General features: G+C 48.5%; 1 protein-coding gene across 1 annotated transcript in view; it reads right to left on the bottom strand.

Moving 5' to 3' along the window:
• Window positions 1–1,581: 1,581 nt before the first annotated feature.
• The window catches only part of LOC119965791 (coagulation factor XIII A chain-like), a 143,264-nt gene continuing 130,908 nt past the window's right edge, over window positions 1,582–13,937 (bottom strand). The window contains exons 13-15 of the mRNA XM_038796633.1: window positions 12,498–12,658; window positions 5,983–6,119; window positions 1,582–2,359 (exon numbers count right to left, since the gene is read on the bottom strand). Of these exons, the coding sequence (XP_038652561.1) occupies window positions 2,221–2,359; window positions 5,983–6,119; window positions 12,498–12,658 (437 nt within the window). The 3' untranslated portion in view covers window positions 1,582–2,220. The remainder of the gene's footprint in view (window positions 2,360–5,982; window positions 6,120–12,497; window positions 12,659–13,937) is intronic.

Raw genomic sequence — 13,937 nt, 5'->3', positions numbered from 1 at the left:
TATCAGATCTCTAGTCCCTAATCTCTGGAATTCCCTGCCCTGAAACTTTCCGCCTCTCTCCTTCTTTAAAAAGCTGTTGAAAGCCTCCCACAGGTATCAAAGAATAGAATCCCTACAGTGCAGAATGAGGCCATTCAGCCCATCGGGTCTGCACCGACCCTCTGAAAGAGCACCCGACCCAGGCCCACTCCCCTGCTCTAACGCCATCACCCCACCTAACTGCACATCCCGTGACGCTATGGCGCAATTTAGCATGGTCAATCCACCTGACCTGTACCCGAAGGACACCCACGCTCACACAGGGAGAATGTGCAGCCTCCGCACAGACAGTGACCCAAGGCCGGAGTTCAACCCAGGTCCCTGGTGCTGCGAGGCAGCAGTGCTAATCACTATGGCACCGTGCCATCCGTTACTGTCCCTCATAGATGCTATGTGATTCAGTGACAACTTTTGTTTTTTGGGGGGTCCTCGTGCATGAATCACGTAAAGCTAGCGTGCAAGTTCAGCAGGTCATAGGGAAAGCAACTGGAATGTTGGCCTTTATTTCAAAGGGAAATATGAAAGGTCTCTGGGAGAGATGTTCTGGCCTCCCTGCAGCGTGTTCCTCTGTGGCTGGAGGCAGCCCACCATTGGCTGGTGGCAGGATCGTCTGGTCACGCCACTGTCAATGGATTGAACCTACCCAACGCCGCCAGGAAGCCCATGGCGGGGTGCGCCGCTGGCAGGAACGGAAGATCTCGCGAGCCGGAAGATTCTTTCTTCTTATTCATTCATGGGTCATGGGCGTCGCAGTCTCGGCCAGCATTTATTGCCCATCCCTGCCCAGGGAAGTCCTGCTAAAACTAGTTAGACCACCCCTGGAATACGGTGAACAGTTTTGGTCCTCAATTGTCAAAGAGTCAAGTCCAACAGGGCGTGGGCCTTGGGTGGCATTGCTGTTTGCAACATGACCACTGTTCAAAGTCGTTTGATTTAGGAACAAGGTTAAGCAGGTGTTGGTGTGTATTACTGCACTGGCTGTAGCTGGCCAGAATGTGGGGTGGGTAGTTTGTAAAAATGCATCTGTTAAGTGGGAAGTGCCCTAACGGGAGAGAATGAGGAAACATCCTGGCAAAGAGCTGCTTCAGATACATTGGTGATAAAACTCTAAAGGTTTGGCAAGACCAATGTCCAACTTCATTGGTCTTCCACAGCCTTTGCCTCCATCCCTATTTAACCAACCCTGTATGACATAACCTTAAAACTACTAGCTCAAACAATTTTAGCTATCTTTTTATTAGTTACACGGGTAAGATCCTACAGAAATATTCAATATTGTGTTTCCTATTGCATCTTAAGAAAAGCAAAACAGGTTAATGGCAACATTTAAGAAATCTGAATACACTTGACGCTGAAAACAAAGGGAGCAGGGTCCCTACTTGGCGATAGCCAAAAATGTAGCTGGTTCTGTAGCTGCCGGCTACAGAGTGCACCTCCCCAGCACCCCCCCCCCCCCCCCCCCCCACTCCCCCACCCCCCAGCACCTCCTCTGGTATCTGTGCATCAGTACAGCAGAATGGAAATGGGGTCGGGGGGGGGGGGGGGGGGGGGGGGGAGAGACACAAGGGGCAATAGGAGGGAAAGACGGGTGAGAAACTTACAATGTAGGGTATCTTCGTATGACTACGAGCGGGAGTTTCCACTCCCGCCCACCCCGAGAATGGAAATTGATGCCCGAGGTCAACGGGCCTTTAAATAGCCCGCCAAGATTTTCCATCACGCCTGCGGCCATTCCCGCGGAGGCCGGGGCTGGGAAATCTGTCCCCAATTCTACGTCTCATCTGCATATTCCTTTGAATCTAAATTCCTTTGACACACTTTAGTGGATTATGTAACTTCAAAAAGGGCCTCAGGACCATAGCCACAGGTGAAGAGGAATAACTATTGAATAAGCCCTGCTCTAATCTATAAATATCCAATATACAGTGAAACAAGCATTTCAAAGTTTGAGAAATGTTACAGGGAAGATACATAAAATTTAACAAGGATAAGTTCTGAAGTGCTGTACAATTTGATATTGGCTGAAGTGAAAAAATACTTTCACAGCATGAGTAAGAAGCTTGGAAACAGAGGTTGCACATGTCAAAATTCCCATTTCGTACACAGTCCTGATTACTTCGCCATGAAACGTTTTTTTATGCGTTAGAAAGGAGATTCTCGGGCCTGTCCCATTTCCCTTTCCTATATGACATTTAGTTCCAGCTCTCCGACAACCTGCCTCAGTGCTTGACAGTCCAGACTCGCGATCACTTTCCGTGGGCCCCGTTTCCAGGGTACAAACCACTCCTTTGTGGTTAAGGTGGAGTTTTGTGGGACAATGCTGCAAATAGAAAATGTGTTTCTTTATTACAAACTGAAACAATTCTATTCAGATTTAATGAATAATTCCTGGCTGGATATATGTTCGGATAACAATTTGGCCTTGGGTATTTTATATCTCAACTGTTTTCATCTTGGAAAAAGAAAGTCGCAGTGGCATAGCAACATAGAATCCCGACAGTGCCGAAGGAGTGCAATGCGGAGGAACAGGACTTGGCCATTGACCCCCTTGTCTTAACCTGTATTTAAATAGTGCACACTGCCTGTCAATATATATTTTTTGTTCAAGGGATGTGCCCATCCCTAATTGCCCATTAACTGGCCATTTAAGAGTCAACCACACTGCTGGAGTCACACATAAGTCAGGCCAACAGATTTCCTTCCCTAAAGGACATTGGCGAACCAGGTGAGATGGTTTCATCATCATTAGACAGTTTTGTTTTAATTCCAGGATTTTATTGAATTCAAATTTCACCATCTGCCATGGTGAGATTCGTACCCGTGTCCCAGAGCATTAACCTGGGTCGCTGGACTACTCGTCCAATGACAACACCACCATGTCACTGTCTCCCCCGATGTCATGCATTAACCTCTCGGCAGCACACAGCATCCTGTTCCCAGGTCTCTGTTATCCCAGCACTGAAAAGTTGGGCAAGTGCCATCTGGAATCATTCAGCCTAAATGGTATCATTCAGCCTGGAACAGTGGTTAGCACTGTTGCTTCACAGCGGCAGGGCCCCAGGTTTGATTCCCGGCTTGGGTCACTGTCTGTGTGGAGTCTGCACGTTCTCCCCCGTGTCTGCGTGGGTTTCCTCCGGGTGCTCCGGTTTCCTCCCACAAGTCCCGAAAGATGTGCTGTTAGGTAATTTGGACATTCTGAATTCTCCCTCCGTGTACCCGAACAGGCGCCTGAGTGTGGCGATTTCACAGTAACTTCATTGCAGTGTTAATGTAAGCCTACTTGTGACGATAAAGCCATGATGTGGAGATGCCGGCGTTGGATTGGGGTGAGCACAGTAGGAAGTCTTACAACACCAGGTTAAAGTCCAACATGTTTGTTTCGAATCATTAGCTTTCGGAGCACTGCTCCTTCCTCAGGTGAATGATACCTCTTCATCCCTCTTCATTCACCTGAGGAAGGAGCAGTGCTCCGAAAGCTAATGATTCGAAACAAACATGTTGGACTTTAACCTGGTGCTGTAAGACTTCTTACTGTGACGACAAAGATGATTAGAAGGATTAACGCAAAATAGCGCAGATACACAAAAGGAAAATCCTGGAAATACTCAACACGTCTGATAGCGTTTGTGCAGGGGTTGAGGGGGAGGGGGGTGGAGTGGCAGGATAACCATGAAACAAAAATGCATTGGGCTGGCTTCCAAAAGTGCTGCTCCGTCCTCGTATTTTTCCCCTAGCCTGTCCTCACCGCTGTGGCGGCTGTGCAAAGCCACATAAGGTAGTTGAGAGGAGGCCATGGAGAGGAATTTTCCCAGGACATTCCAATTTTTTCCAGAAGGTGCCACATAGCGGGAGAATCCAGGAGTTTGAGATTTACATGTGATATCTGACATCCATTTGCTGAAAACAGGAAGCCTGCTGTTAATGGTAGGCCGAGGCCTAACAGCAACGTTCTCACATGAAGCCTGCCCTCACTGAATACGATGGCGGTGTGATGTGACACGTTTTAAGCTGCTTCCAACTTCTTCCAATTCTGACAAACGGTCATTGACCTGAAGCAAGGGCCGGGAATTTCCGCTACTGTTTTCGTCAGGCGGGCTCGGCGATGGGAGTGGGAACTCTCGCATGAACTCCCAAATCGTGTTTAACACTGACGTAAATGCGCGATGGGATTGTCCCCTCCTCACGTCAATAAATCCACCCAACTCATCCCACAAGGCAAGCAGACCTCCCAGGGGAGCTCAGTTGAGCACACCACTCCGGGGAGTGCGGGGGTGGTCACGCCCAGACAGGCCTCCCGGTACAGCTTTCTCACTGTCCCCTACTGGGCAGTGCTAGGCGGCATTGTTGGGGGGAATGCGGGGAAGGGTGTTGAAGGGTGAATTATTCGAGGGACTAAGTTGCTGGGTGGGGGAGGCCTCTGATTCGCTAGCCGCGGGATGTGGTGTGATCCGCCCTTTTAGATTTTTCACTCTATTTCTGGGATGATGCGGTGGAGGAAGCCACTATAGCTGTGGGTCGCTCCAATGCCACTTTTCCTGCTCACTACCAGCCTTTGCTCATTTCTGGGCAAGTTTAACTCCATTTCTCTCTTTGCAGCTGCTGCCCACACTGCGGAGTATTTCCAGCATTTTCTGTTTTTATTTGGAGTCAACCACCTTTGATCTGAGGAAAGAAACCAAGGTCTGAAATTTTAGCAATGTGGGGAACACTTCCCTGCTGTCTCTGAGACACACCGCCATTCACACCCCGCTCTCTCTGCCATTTCACACCCCGCTCTCTCTGCCATTTCACACCCCGCTCTCTCTGCCATTTTACACCGCGCTCTCTCTGCCATTTCACACCCCGCTCTCTCTGCCATTTCACACCGCGCTCTCTCTGCCATTTCACACCCCGCTCTCTCTGCCATTTCACACCGCGCTCTCTCTGCCATTTCACACCCCGCTCTCTCTGCCATTTCACACCGCGCTCTCTCTGCCATTTCACACCCCGCTCTCTCTGCCATTTCACACCCCGCTCTCTCTGCCATTTCACACCCCGCTCTCTCTGCCATTTCACACCCCGCTCTCTCTGCCATTTCACACCCCGCTCTCTCTGCCATTTCACACCCCACTCTCTCTGCCATTTCACACCCCGCTCTCTCTGCCACTTCACACCGCGCTCTCTCTGCCATTTCACACCCCGCTCTCTCTGCCATTTCACACCCCGCTCTCTCTGCCATTTCACACCCCGCTCTCTCTGCCACTTCACACCCCGCTCTCTCTGCCATTTCACGCCCCTCTCTCTCTGCCATTTCACACCCCGCTCTCTCTGCCATTTCACACCCCGCTCTCTCTGCCATTTCACACCGCGCTCTCTCTGACAGACCCACTGACACGATTTTCTTGCTGGTACGTTACTTGTGATCTCAATTTATTTTTCATCATTTTAGCTTCGGGGAACATGTGTAACAGCTGCAGAATAACTAGAATATCAAGGGTTGGTTTAGGGGGAGGGGCATCTTCACCCATTCATAAGCAGATTTCATAACTTAGGGTCAATTCATAACCCCCACTATCCTGTCTTAACACCCTCCCCCCCGCGCCTATTCGGTCTGCACCTTATTGCCTGATAGAGGGAATCAATGTTGACCCCCCCTCCTTTTCAATCAAATTTTGAATTCTCACCAGGCATGAAGCAGACGGGGTTTTACAATGCAGCAGTTCAAAACGGCGCTTGCTACCACCCTCTGAAGGGGCAACTTGGATGGGCAATAAATATAGGCCTGGCCAGCGACACCCATATCCCATAAATTAATTTTTAAAGCCACTCTTTATAGACTAATTTTTGTGTTGAATATGAAGATCTGCTAATGAAGGGGCATCCACCAAGGCAGAAGCCTGATTCCGTGTAAAGGTTGTATTCGCGATCATTTAAACTGATGTTTTGAGAACATAGTTTTCCTACCTGAATAACTTCAACTTAGGCTTCAGTGTGCCAAGTCCATCAACGCGAAGAACCACCTCTTTCAGAGGTGTTCTGAGGGGGTTTGTAAATTCAATGATGATGGTTACCTCACGCCCATACTCCACCGGGTCTTCAACCTGAAAAGACATCCCAAAAGCAAATTTATTAGGAACTGCTCCTGATGATTGGCCTGTAGCCTGACCAAGATGTCTACAGAAACTGTGAAAGTTCCAGAGAAAGCAATTCGCAGAAATACACCTTAACTGTCACAATCATTGAATCCCTACAGTGCAGAAGGAGGCCATTTGGCCCATCGGGTCTACACCGACCCTCTGAAAGAGCACCCTACCCAGGCCCCCTTCTCATTCCCGTAACCCCACGTAGCCTTTGGACACTATTAGCAATTTAGCACGGCCAATCACCTAATCTTCACTTCTTTGGACTGTGGGAGGAAACCGGAGCACTCAGAGGAAACCCACGCAGCCATGTGTGCAGACTCCGCACAAACAGTCACCCGAGGCTGGAATTGAACCCGGGTCCCTGGCGCAGTGAGGCAGCAGTGCTAAAACTATGCCACTGTGCTTCCCCTCAATGACTGACATTTTAACATTGTTTTATGCATCGGCTTGGCTAAATTGAGAGGAGGTGAGAGAGACAGACTGGATTACAAAGGCAAGATATTGAGAATGCCGGGTAACCTAAAATAGGAGCAGAAATTAGTCAGCAAGTCAGAGAGAGTCCGTGGATACAGAAGCGGAGTTAACAGGGTGCGCACACTTTTTTAGCAGAACTGGAACATGTTGTAGATATAACAGAGCTTATCCAGCACTTTCCGTTTTTATTTCAGGTCTCCAGCATCTGCAGCATTTTGCTTCAATGCGAGTAGATACAACAGGTTTTAAGTAGGTACAGAGGTGGGGAAAAGAGAGAGCGGGGGGAAGGAGGAACGGGAAGATCTGTGAACGAGTGGAGGGAAGAGGAAATTAATTGGGAAAAGGGATGACGGTGCAAGGCAAATAGCAGATGACAATGAAATAAATAAACAAATGAAAGATGGGCCCAGAAGAGGTGTAAATGGCAAACAGCAGAACCACTAGCAGCAACTGTTGTCTGAGAAAATGTAGCATTTCTGACTGACTGGATTCTTCCTTGGAACTGGTTCTGATTGACTGGTTCATGAATATGGAGAGTTCGAGGATAAGGACACTGCAAACATAGGGTACCAGACTAGACAACAGCCTTTCTTTTATTCCATCATTGCCATCCAAAACCTAATTGCATTTTTATTTTTCCTCAGACACTGAGAGGACTGCTTTCAATTTAGAGTCTTCTGAAAGTTAAAATCCATGAAATTGAACCACAATCTGTCTCATAAAGCCATATTTAAATAGAGACAGACTGGTAGCGGAGTTAAAACATCTGTGGTGATCGTAATGTCCCAATCTTGAATGATGGGATTGTAGCTATCCTTCCCATCGCATCTAGACACAACCTTTGTTTCTTTACTTGTCCCATCGTCGCTATCTTTGACATTTGTTCCACTAAACTCTCCATCGTTGAACCTCTCCTGCCCTCCACCCTATCACGGACGTACCCCTTGGTTCTTCCACACCTTTCTCCTTTCATCTGCCCAAAGCCTGCGACATTTCAAACTTTTCCCCAGTTCTGGTGAAAGGTCGCGACCTGAAACATGAACTCTCTTCCTCTCTCTCTCTCTCTCTCCACAGACGCTGCCAGGTCTGCTGAGAACTTCCAGCATTTCTCATTTTTATTTCAGATTTCCAGCGTCTGCAGTATTTTGCTTTTGTGTTGTGGACCTTTCTGGGTTTGCCAAGCTGTGGGGTAGGAGCCTGCTGCCAATTTGCTCTCCCCTCGAGGCTGTATCGAAACTGAAGGGAAGCAGGTCACCTTTCATACAAACATGTTTCTTCTGAAACTGATCCTTGCTTTGACCAGAAAATAAATTATACCAGTACAGATACGGTGGGATAAATGAGACGGGATTCTCCGCTTGCCGACGCAATCTTGTAATCGGCAATAGGGTGGAGGATCCCTTTTTACGACCAAATGGGGCTGTTTTCAAATGCCCCGCTCCCTCCAGAATGGCCTCATCGGGGAGTACGTTGGAACATCCTCAGGACGTTATCTGAGGACCCTCCCCCGATGCTCCGCCCCCGATGGACCGAGTTCCCGACAGCACGCTTCACTTGTGCTCTCAGTTATCGTGAACCTGGCCTGGCAGCTGCGGACTGTGTCCAGAGCCGCCACAGTCGGGGGGGGGGGGGGGGGGGGGGAGTGGGCGGGAGCCCTGCCACTGGCCGGGGGTCTTCAGCAAGGGATGGGTGGTGGCCCGGGGGTGGCGAGGGAGGTTCTGGAGGGGGGGAGGGGGGGGGGGGGGACCAGCTGAAAGTCGGGTCCGCGCGCGGCCGGGCGCCACGTTGTGCGCATGCGGGCCACGGACCCGCCAATTCTCCGGCCGTTTATTTTGTGCTGGCCCTGCGTTTACGTGGATCGGCTGCTAGCCCTTCCCCAGTCGGAGGATCAGGGCTGGGGTTTCGCCGATTTTTTCAACCGTAGAACTAGACACGTCCTCCGGACGTCGCCTCAAAATCGGAGAATCCAGTCCATAGATTTCTGCCATGATTCTCACAGCGATGAAATATTAATGGCGCGATTCAACGGGAAATAGAATCTCATTTTGTGTGCATTTAGTGGGCTGTTTCTCAGCACCTGCAGCGCCGAGAAACATTGCGCTATTTAACGGGACTTTGCTGTTTTATTTTGATTCAGAGAGGAACACCCCGACAAGGCTGCACTTCCCTCATTTCCTGCACTGCTGATCTCAACCCGCCAGCTCAGGACGATGACTCGCGGATGGGAAAACCATTTTTAAATGCCGCCCTGACCCCACTCAGCCACCCCAACGTGGCCACCGGACCTCCCCCTCTGCACCCAACTTGCCCCATAGGGGGTTCTCAAGCCCTCCCTCACCCCGTCTCTTAAGGACAAGGCACCCCTGGGCCCAATCTCTGGCTCGGGCAACCTGGCACCCTGGCAGTGCCACCCAGGCACCCTGGCAGTGTCCTTACCAGGGTGACAATGCCGTTACGCCAGGTCCACATTTGTGTAACTCAGTGTTAAACGTGCCCTTGCACGGTCTCCCAGGCGAGACCGTTAGTTCTCGGGCACCGGGTGAATAATGCGCAGACATATTTAAATGAGTCGAATATCTCATTAAAGCGAGGGTGAGATCCAGATCGCGATGTCTGTCGAGACCACGTTAAATCTCACGATGAGTTTCGAGCATCGCGAATGTCGCAAGAGGCCTCTCGCGAGATTCAACGGCCTTGTTGTGTCACCAAGTCGGGCGTGATGAGACATTAAATCGCGCCCTCCATCTATCTTTGTTGTTCCATGTAGGACTAATATTGTACCGATTCCTGAGCACCAACAAAATCACCGACCTACAAAGAAGGAGTCTTTGAAGTGACTGGGCACGCAGAGTTGATTAAATAGTGCAACTGATATTCTGGGGGAGATTTTGAGACCTCTCTGTCCGCCTGTGAAAAACCCGGCACGGGTTCAAAATCCAGAGAGAATCAAAAAACCCGGCGTGATCGGGTTTTGAAATCCCCCCCCTCCTCCCAGTGGAGTAGTGGGAATTGCGTTGCGGGAATTGGAGAACCTAATTTTAGTGCATTAGCCATGTTATTAGCGAGCACCCTCTCCAGACCTCCCCCCCCCCCCCCCTGCCTCATGAAATCTTGCCAACCTGGCAGTGCCAATCTATGCCAGGCCAGTGCCAGGTCACCTTGTGCCTTGTGGGGACCCCCTAGGGTATGGGAGGGGAGTGCATATATGTGTGGTGGACAGGGAGGAGAATGGACATTGAGAGGGGGTGGGATTTGCTGGTAATGAATGTTGGGGAGGGGGGGGTGAGGGGAAGGGGGGTGACCCAAGGCCTCTGAGATGTGGCTTGGGGCCCCATTCGGCTGGGTCGGCCTTTAAAGATAGCGCCCCGATCTTTCTGAAGCCTCGCCAGAGTGACGCCATTAACTACACCCACTCACTATTGTTTCCTAACAGGCTCAAGTTTCCATGAGAAATCCCGTCGACTTGGGATTCATTGCGTTTTTCTCGCCAGAACTGACACTTGACCGTTTATTCGTAAGATTCCACCTTGTTTGCGAAGAAAGCCGTCCAGATGGAAGTTTGGCCTTACCCATTGGAGCAGAAGATGCGTCAGGATTCCAAAGAAAAACGTTTCCAAGAATGGATTATTATTCTGCGCAGAATGACTGATGGATGTGAACCACTCGGCAAATATCAGAACTATATTTGGAATCGGTTATATAATCATCAGGAGATCTCAAGATCACGGACAGAAAATTTCCTTGGAATAAGAATTTCTTATACTTTTCCAGCAAAGTTTCAGCAGCTTGACCAAGAAATGCTATTTGCTCAGAACAGCATGTGTCCTATGGTGCTGGCTCTAATACAGAATGCACGTACCATAAAACAACAATGCTCCATTAATCACAAGCACATCAGAAACACGCGCACTGTTCTGTGATTGTGGAGAAAGAAATTCTGCATTGCACACATTTTTCATTTCCCAAAACAGCACAGCCAGAATTCTGTTTAAGTAGATTATAAAATCCTGGTTTATTTGTTGCTTTGCATATAGATAAAGACAATAACTAAATACACATATTCTTGGAGAATTAATTATTAAACATCTCATGCTCACCACGTTTTGCAAATATGGAAGGACCTGAACTGGAATCAATCCGAATTATCCCCAGTTGAACATTAAAATGAATGTGGGTCTCATTTATTGAGCTACTTTCTGCTCCCTTCTGACCTGATGTGTTAGGAAGTGTGCATCCTCTTCATTATAGTGAAAGGTATTCCCACTTTAGCATTGTTTTGTAGTTGGTGCTTGGAGGTAAGATAAATCAGCAAATTATTGAATCAGTAACTGTCTGCAGAATTGATAGAAGACCTAAAACTACATGAGACAGTTGATTAAATGCGTTTTAACTCTGGGACCTGGGGACAAAATTAACTCCGTGCTGATCAGCTGAGTATTTCATTGTCGGGGGATGGTGGTGTTAATGTAACTAGTAATCCAAATGCCTGGTCTAATGCTCTGGAGACGTGAATTCAAATCTCACCATGGCAACTGGAGGAATTTAAATTAATAAATCTGGAATAAAAGGCTAGTCTCAGTAATGATCCTCATTATTGGTTTGTCATTGAAAACCCATCTGGTTCACTAATGTTCTTCAGGGGAGGAAATCTGCCGTCCTTACCCACTCACTTACCGGCTTACACTTGACTGCAGAAACACACGGCAACAGGGCCCTCTCCTAACCGCTCTCTGAAACGTCATGGCTGACCTAGGATTGTTCACTTCACGTCATGGCTGACCTAGGACAGTTCGGCTCACCATCATGGCTGATCTGAAACTGTTCACCTCAACATCATGGCTGACCGAGGACTCTTTACCTCACCGTCATGGCTGACCGAGGACTCTTTACCTCACCGTCATGGCTGACCGAGGGCTCTTTACCTTACCGTCATGGCTGACCGAGGACTCTTTACCTCACTGTCATGGCTGACCGAGGGCTCTTTACCTTACCGTCATGGCTGACCGAGGACTCTTTACCTCACCGTCATGGCTGACCGAGGACTCTTTACCTTACCGTCATGGCTGACCGAGGACTCTTTACCTTACCGTCATGGCTGACCTAGGACAGTTCGGCTCACCATCATGGCTGACCTAAGACTGTTCACTTCACCGCCATGGCTGATCTGAAACTGTTCACCTCAACATCATGGCTGACCGAGGACTCTTTACCTTACCGTCATGGCTGACCGAGGACTCTTTACCTCACCGTCATGGCTGACTGAGGACTCTTTACCTCACCATCATGGCTGACCGAGGGCTCTTTACCTTACCGTCATGGCTGACCGAGGACTCTTTACCTCACCGTCATGGCTGACCGAGGACTCTTTACCTCACCATCATGGCTGACCGAGTGCTCTTTACCTTACCGTCATGGCTGACCGAGGGCTCTTTACCTCACCATCATGGCTGACCGAGGGCTCTTTACCTCACCATCATGGCTGACCGAGGGCTCTTTACCTCACCGTCATGGCTGACTGAGGGCTCTTTACCTCACCATCATGGCTGACCGAGGGCTCTTTACCTTACCGTAATGGCTGACCGAGGACTCTTTACCTCACCGTCATGGCTGACCGAGGGCTCTTTACCTCACCATCATGGCTGACCGAGGACTCTTTACCTCACCATCATGGCTGACCAGTGACTGTTTGACAGTCATTCGGTGCTTGAGATGGAAGCAGGTTTCAGTAAATGAATAAACAACCCCTCTTCTTGGTGAGGGCAAAAATAAATCCCTTGACCATTTTGTTGTTTGTCAGCAGGATTTTGCTTCCATTTTTTTTGCCAGGAACAACCATTTACTCAGAGTTTACGCATGACTTACTCTTAAATTCAGCGTTGGAATCTGCAGGGTTACAGCCTTCTGGATGGCAAGTGTCTGCCCTGTTTCATCTACATGTCCACTGATGAGAAAGTGCAGAATGGCTTGTTCAACAAGGTGCTCCTCATAATCCTTTGACTTGATCTTCACCTGTTTTTGGTAAGCTGCAATCAGTGAGAGAAATAGGTCAGGAAAATGACTTTGAACCGAGATCATTGTAGTTTAATTTGTTTTAAAGTTTGGAGCTGTCTCTTTACTTTAAAATAGCATTGCTTTATGAAAGTGTTTTGTCCTAAATTGTCCAGTAATTCAGGTCAGATTGCTTACTCAGTACAAATCCCTCATAAATCCACGTGTGAAGAACTGAGTGTAAAACACAGCATGAACCTCGCTCCAATTTGTGACAGTAATCCAGGGACAAAACATACTCTTCTGAATTATTGAATTTATAGATAATTAACGAACAGAGAACATAGCTCGACTAGGAAGTACGACTGTGGAAAATGAGCAATCTGAAATGAAAACTAACTTAGCAATAAAAGGCAGGTGATTAATAACTGGGAAAAGTGTGGCTGTCGAACGTGATGAGGTAAATTGAATTGGGTTGAGGTTTAGAGGGTATTGTGTCGCTCGCTAGTGGAGTTCCACAGGGCTCTATTCTGGACCCCCTGCCATTGTAAACCTCAATATAAAGTGTATGGTGATTAGGAAATAGTTGAACAGTTTTGCAAATTAATCTAATAAACAGAACAAAAAGAGAAATTAGGGCACTTTAAGGGTCGAATGACTATGGGAAGGATTTCGGCAGATTCTAATGACAGCTGTGAAGTCTTTGAAGGAAATTGTTCATGGCAAGCTCGTTAGCAGAACTTCAGGTGCAGGCGTGGATTGAGGTAAGGTGAGTGCCAGTCATGTGCTCCACGAGCATTATCAAACAAAAGTGGTTCCCAAGTCACAGAAGGAGATACGAGGACAGATGACCAAAAGCATGGTCAAGGAGGTACATTTTTAAGGAGCATCGTAAAAGGAGAGTAGAGGCGGAGAGGTTTACAGAGGGAATTCCAGAACTTGGGATCTGGGCAATTGGAGACGGGTCCACTGATGGAGGAGAAGTTAAAATCGGGGATGTGAAAGAGGTCGGAATTGGAGGGATGCAGTGGTCTCAGAGGTCCTCAGGGCGGGAGGACGTTCCAGAGACAGGAAGGGATGAGAGCGTTATTTCCTTAAAAATCCTCATCAGCAATGTTGGGAGGGGGAGAGGGGGGTCTGAAGACTGGAAAATCATCTTCATTGGATTACCACATTCAGAAAGGAGTTCTAGTTCACCAATTAAAGTTCAGTTTATAGCTTCAAACAGTGCCAGGTTACAGAGGTAGCAGCAACAAGCTCATCAAGATTTTGAGATGTATGTGGAGGCACTAGGAACAGAAGTCAAGGTAAGGA

Source organism: Scyliorhinus canicula, chromosome 5, assembly GCF_902713615.1.
Source record: "Scyliorhinus canicula chromosome 5, sScyCan1.1, whole genome shotgun sequence".
Taxonomy (NCBI): Eukaryota; Metazoa; Chordata; class Chondrichthyes; order Carcharhiniformes; family Scyliorhinidae; genus Scyliorhinus; species Scyliorhinus canicula.
Note: the sequence above shows the minus strand (reverse complement) of the source record. Positions and strands in the feature narration are given on the sequence as shown.